Below are 6,337 nucleotides of genomic sequence, written 5' to 3'. Positions count from 1 at the left end.
ATGGTGGCTGTCTACTCCTTACACAGAGTTTGACCACCTCCTGCACCTACACCTTAGCCCTTTCATGGCGTCTGATATGGCTCTTTAAACCAGATAATGTTTCGAAAAAACACCCACACAGATTCCACCTCTGATTTGCACTACCAATACCTGCAGGTAAGTTCTGCTCATTGTGGATCCTAACATGTCTTTTAAGACCCCCATTGGATTTGCAAACCCTCTGGCACACACCACATCGGTCACCGGAGTGATACATACATACATACATACATACATACATACATACATACCGTGTTTTAACTTTACAAGGAACTCTTTATTGTCAAAAATTAGGTTAAAAAAATATGGGAGTTTTTTATACATGAATAGTATTATAATCCCTTACAAAACCTTTTTACCAAATTGTAAGCCCCTCCCCCAAATTAGGGGGTTCCTTATACACGTTAAAATACGGTATATTGCAAAATATAAGAAGGAGTTGGTGATACATTTATGAATAGAACAAGTTTTATTTTTAACGTAGGAGGTAAATAAATATGTTTTCATATATATATATATATATATATATATATGTATAAAAAAAGTGCGTAGAATGAAATTTTAGCGAAAAGTTTTCGCATCAAAAAAATTTTTTGTATAAAATATTTTTACGCAATAGATTTTAGTGCATGTTTTAACCAATAAATTTTGCCGGAAGAAAAAAAAAATCACAATTTTCTAACAGGTTTCACTGTCATCAGCTTTTTTTTATGTGTTTAAAGTATGTTTTTCAACATCCCACACGACCATATATGTATATGCATATATGTGTGTATATGTAGATGTAATATATCTGTGTTCAGTCACTTTGTTGCTATGTAGAACTAAATTATTCAATATACCAATTTTCTTTTAAGGCTCATCGGTATGAATTGAGGGAGACTTGACTGCAATGTTTTGAAGATTTCTTGACTACGTAGAGATTCCTAGGAGTCACAATACAATGATAAAAGGCAGCCCATCTGTGATCGATAACTTTGTGGGTATGTAGAACTATTCAATATACACATTTTCATTTAAGACTCATAAGTATGAATTGAGGGAGATATGACTGCAATTTCTAGAAGATTTCTTGACCACGTACAGGTCCCTCGGAGTCACGATACGAACTGTCAACCTCTTGGCTTGATATTTAATTAAGTTAACCAAAAGCCATCATCCCTACTGACGCTACAGCACATGGATATACCTGACTTTTTTCCCCCTTTTTACTACACTTATTCCTGCCAACACAGATCACGATAAGTCTCTTTACATTGAAATGATTATATTTAATGATATTCTGAATTAATGGCCAATGCAGATCAACACTTCAATTCTTACCTTCTTCTTGATTCACTTACATACGTACGTACATATGCATGCATGCATGCATGCACACATACATACGTACATACATACATACATACATATATGCATGCATACATACATACAAAGGCATACATACATTTATATATACCCATACATGCACACACACGTATATGTATTTATGTACATAGATGCATTTATACACACACATACATACATACACACACACACATGTACATACATACATACATACATACATACATATGTTCATGCATACATACATACATACATACATATGTTCATACATACATACATACATACATACATATGTTCATACATACATACATACATACATACATATGTTCATACATACATACATACATACATACATACATACATACATACGTCCGTACGTATGTACTTACGCACACGTACAAACGCACTGATACACACGAACATACACACGCACACAGAGGTTACGCTAATAGAGCAGTTTACACTGAATTGGTTGGGAAGGACGCCAATCCGAAAACGTTTTCAAAAGATATTCTTCAAAGGAGTAACTTACCAAAATAAGGAAGCTCTTGTGAAGGTGGTAGAACTGATACGAGATACAATAGAAGAACGAAGAACGCCATGAATAATCCGAAGCCTGGATAAAAGACAAATGAATATAATAATACGTCATCGCCATTACCAATGTCATCATCATCATCATCATCATCGTCATCATCATCGTCATCATCATCGTCATCATAATCTTCGTCGTCGTCATCGTCATTCTCCTCCTCCTCCTCCTCCTCCTCCTCCTCCTCATCATCATCATCATCTTTATCGTCGTATTCGTTGTCATCGTCGCCATCTAATGGTCTTTATTGACACATATTTGCATTCTGGGTTCAAATCATACTCGGTGATATTATTACTTTCCCTTGGTCGATAAAATAAATACGTGTCAAATTTTGAAGTACAATAGAATTAATTACATCCCTATACAAAATTTGTGGTCTGCTGTCAAGATCAGAAGTACTCTTTAGCAAAACCATAACCCTCATTCGCAAGCGTGTACGACTTGGCAGCGTGTATCAAGCTTTTATCTAATTACTTTAGGGGCCTATACATTACCGAAAACATTTAGGCACCCTTTCGGCCTTCCAACCTTTAACCAATGGAAGATTAAGGGCATGACAGCTGGAGAGAGAGAGAGAGAGATAGAGAGAGATAGAGAGAAGAGAGCTTCAGCAGTAATTGGCTGGTATTCATTTTCAGCTAAGTAGACTGGAACAACGTGAAATAAAGTATCTTACTCAAGGACACAACACACCACTTGGTCCAGGAATCGAACCTATGATATTATGATCATGACCCCAACAACCCTGTGTTACGCGCCAGACCGTTCTTTAGCGAAACAAACGAAAAACAAAAAAGTTGACCTTTAACTAAATATAACCCTCGAGAAATAAAACACTCTGACACTATATAAAAGGGACACTACAATGTCTGTGACAGGTGCCAACAATCTGAAACTTAAAGGCAAAACAGATCTGTAAAAACAAAATGAGTACCATGTAGCCAAAAGATTGGTACATGCATCTATTCTATTCTAATCTTGCCTCAGATCTGTTATAGTAAAGAAAGTTTATGAACGACAATACGGCATGAGTACGCTATGGATAGATAATACGGCACGAGGTACGCTATTTCTAGCAGATTGAGTGGCAGGCGTCGAGCTTGCTCCTTGACTCCTAGCTTACTGAATGCGGAGAGATGGGGTACAGAAGTTTCTAAAAATCGCAGCCAATCTTCTGATCGGATCAAAGAATCTGTTCCTCTCTCTCTCTCTCTTGTTATTGGTATTATCTGTCAATCTCAACTTCTGATTGAAGTGACGTTCTTTACACTATTTACATTATTTACATTCGACGGATATTTCCCCTCATAAATATCCGTCGAATGTAAATAATGTAAATAATGTACATAATTCCTCATCTCTTAAATATAGAACTAAAGTGACATTGTTTACTTTTATCAGGTAACAGGAAGTGGGATTTGAACTATGCACCTGAAGGCATCTTTTGCGACGCCCTTACAATTCCACCTTCACACTGCCCAGGAAAGATGAAAAGTAAAGTTGACTTCGGAAGATTTGAACTTAGAGGAGAGTACCGGAATGGATATTCCAAAGAATTTTATCTGTTTTTTTAATGACTTTGCCAGTTCATTACACAAAGGATGCTCATTAATAAACGAATTTGTTTTTTTCCTGATAAAGCTATAGGATTGTTGTTTTCTTGTAATGGTGAGATGATCAAGTGTCTACGTTGTCGTTGTTATTCTGTAGCCCCAGATGAGCCTTGATCGAGTAATCTTACAACGCACAGGTAATTAATCAAACGACGAAGCTCCACCCACAAACTTTCTCAATTATACAATGCTTCTGCTTAACTGAGAATTACATTGCATATACATTCTCGTGGATCATGACTCCAAATCCCTTGCTGGCGTTTCATGCAATTTCTTGACAGAACATTTTATTATACATTAACAAGTTTACCAAGCTGTTGGTGAGAATATGTTATCTGATCATTTTGGAAACGCTCCGTCTTAGAACAGAATCCAGTCTCCAAACCTGTCATTGTAGACAGACCGTTGTGTAGCCTATTTGTGATATCTTACGTGCAACAATTTATTCCAGGTTCAGTTCACCAATAGATAGGTAGCCATCACTGCTTTGACTTCTTTCTTTTTGTTGCAATAATCAACACATTTTCCTCACAATGTCTGTTATCAATACATTATTGCCGAATGCCGGTTGGTTAGAATGTATTGATAACAGACAGACAGTAAGTAACTGGTGTTAACGTATTGATAGCCAATCAGCAGCCACGTATCAGGGAGTTGGTAATAGCACGTTAATGAAAGAAAATGATATACACATGGAGATACCAAACAAACATACAGTCAAGTACCTTGTTTTTGGCAATAACAAATCAGATAGAAATAACAGTTATCTAAGCATAACGTGCTAAAAACGAACAATGTTACAAGATGTTGATAATGACTTATTTCTTTCTACTACAGGCACAAGGCCTGAAATATTGAATGACGGGTCTAGTCGGTTACATTGACCCAAGTGCTCATCTGGTGCTTATTTTATCGACCCCGAGAGTATGAAAGGCAAAGTAGATTACGGTGGAATTTGAACTCGGAACGTAAAAAGCAGAAAGAAAATCCGTTAAGCATTTTGACCGACACTCTAATGATTCTGCCAGCTCGTTGCCTATAATAATGACGTATTAGGTTCAAATTTTGGTACAAGGCCAGCATTTTCGCGAGGAGGGAATAAGTCGATTACATTGGCCCCAGTTTTGAACTGGTACTTATTTTATCGACTCGAAAGGATGAAAGGCAAAGTTGACTTCGGCGAAATTTGAACTCAAAACTAGATGAAATGCCCTTAAGTATTTTGCTCAGCATGCTAGCGGTTCTGCTAGCTCGCCGCCTTTAATAATGATTTACTGGCAACAAGATTAACATGCACGTATCAAAACAGAAGCAATACAAAAGATGGCATCAGGAAATGTGACATGATTTACTGACCTAAAGTAACTTTGTCGGCAAAATCTGATGGTAACAAGAAGAGGACGAGGCTGAGAGAAGACAGCAGAAAACACGGCAACAGGAATGTGTAGAAAGGAACAGTGGCGTGACGTGTGAAGTGAAAGTTTATCTTCAGGTTAACATAGGGTACGTCACACCCTGCGCACTTATTGAGGATCTTCTCGGTAGTTATGCGTTCCACCTTCCACAGCGGATGTTCGTCGATGTTCCATGAAGGGATGGGGCGTTTGACAAAATTCATGTCCATGTGGCGAATGTTGTAAATCTCTGAACCTAGGATCAAGGAGCAGATCTGTATGTCGAACGGGAAGAAAGTGGTGTTTGGAAAGCATTGCACTTCATATTTGGTCTGCGAAAAGAGAATAAAAAATATAAAATAAATAAATGCTCCCTTTTAAAGCCTAGCCAGGCTTATGATGGGCCCTGTTTCCCCGGTTTCAATGGCGTATGTGTCCCCCAGCTGGACGGGACGCTAGTCCATCGCAGCGTTACTCATTTTTGCCAACTGAGTGCACTGGAGCAACGTGAATTGAAGTGTTTTGCTCAAGAACACAACGCGTCGCGCGGTCCAGGAATCGAAACCACAATCTTACGATCATGATGCTGACACCCTAACCACTAAGGCCACGCGCCTCCACAGAATAAACATATATTAAAATAAAAACGAAAATATAATAATAAATATAAATAAGAGATAATGAAGAAACAAAGTTATAATTTTTGATAAGTATGGTGTTTGGAGGTTGGCGATGTAGTGGTTAAATTATGGTTGATGGTTAGCAATACGAGGGTAGTAGCACTTGTTTGCAACCCCATTGGAACTCCTAATAAAGTAGAATCATGGTCAAAGGCGTTCTACTCACGCTCATCACTTTTTATGCATGTCTTGGATTAGGTTTTCCAATGTACCTTTCTTGTATTTTAAAAACGGTGGAATGTGATTTGAGAGAGGTTTGGCTGCTATTTTCAATAGGTCGAGCGATCCCATAGAGATTCCTTCGACAGTGATAGTAATGGTAGAGAGGGCGGTAGTGGTGGTGGTAGTAGTAGTAGTAGTAGTAGTAGTGATAGCAAGTGCATAGTTGATGGTGGTGATTAAAATTGTAGTGATGTTGGTGGTAACTAGAGGTGATACGATCGTGACAGTAGTGGTGGTAGTCACTGTTACAGAGGTTACTTATGATTACAACGATGACAATGATGGTGGTGGTAGTGGTGGTGGTGATAGTGATTACATCACAGAAGCGACGATGTGGTATTTGTATTGATGACAGCAATGATTGAATTGGTATTCGTAATAGTAATCATGTCATTTCCGACGAGAGAGAGAGAGAGAGAGAGAGAGAGAGAGAGAGAGAGAGAGAGAGAG

At 38.0% G+C, this 6,337-nt stretch overlaps 1 protein-coding gene across 1 annotated transcript in view; it reads right to left on the bottom strand.

Moving 5' to 3' along the window:
• LOC106874520 (neuronal acetylcholine receptor subunit alpha-5) overlaps positions 1 to 6,337 on the bottom strand; it is a 45,083-nt gene that overhangs the window by 11,295 nt on the left and 27,451 nt on the right. Inside the window, exons 4-5 of the mRNA XM_014922275.2 lie at positions 4,948 to 5,317; positions 1,916 to 1,999 (exon numbers count right to left, since the gene is read on the bottom strand). Coding sequence (XP_014777761.1) covers positions 1,916 to 1,999; positions 4,948 to 5,317 — 454 coding nt within the window. The remainder of the gene's footprint in view (positions 1 to 1,915; positions 2,000 to 4,947; positions 5,318 to 6,337) is intronic.

The sequence above is a fragment of the Octopus bimaculoides genome, chromosome 1, assembly GCF_001194135.2.
Source record: "Octopus bimaculoides isolate UCB-OBI-ISO-001 chromosome 1, ASM119413v2, whole genome shotgun sequence".
NCBI classification, from domain to species: domain Eukaryota; kingdom Metazoa; phylum Mollusca; class Cephalopoda; order Octopoda; family Octopodidae; genus Octopus; species Octopus bimaculoides.
The sequence above is the reverse complement of the archived record's forward strand: the minus strand, read 5'-3'. Positions and strand labels throughout refer to the sequence as shown.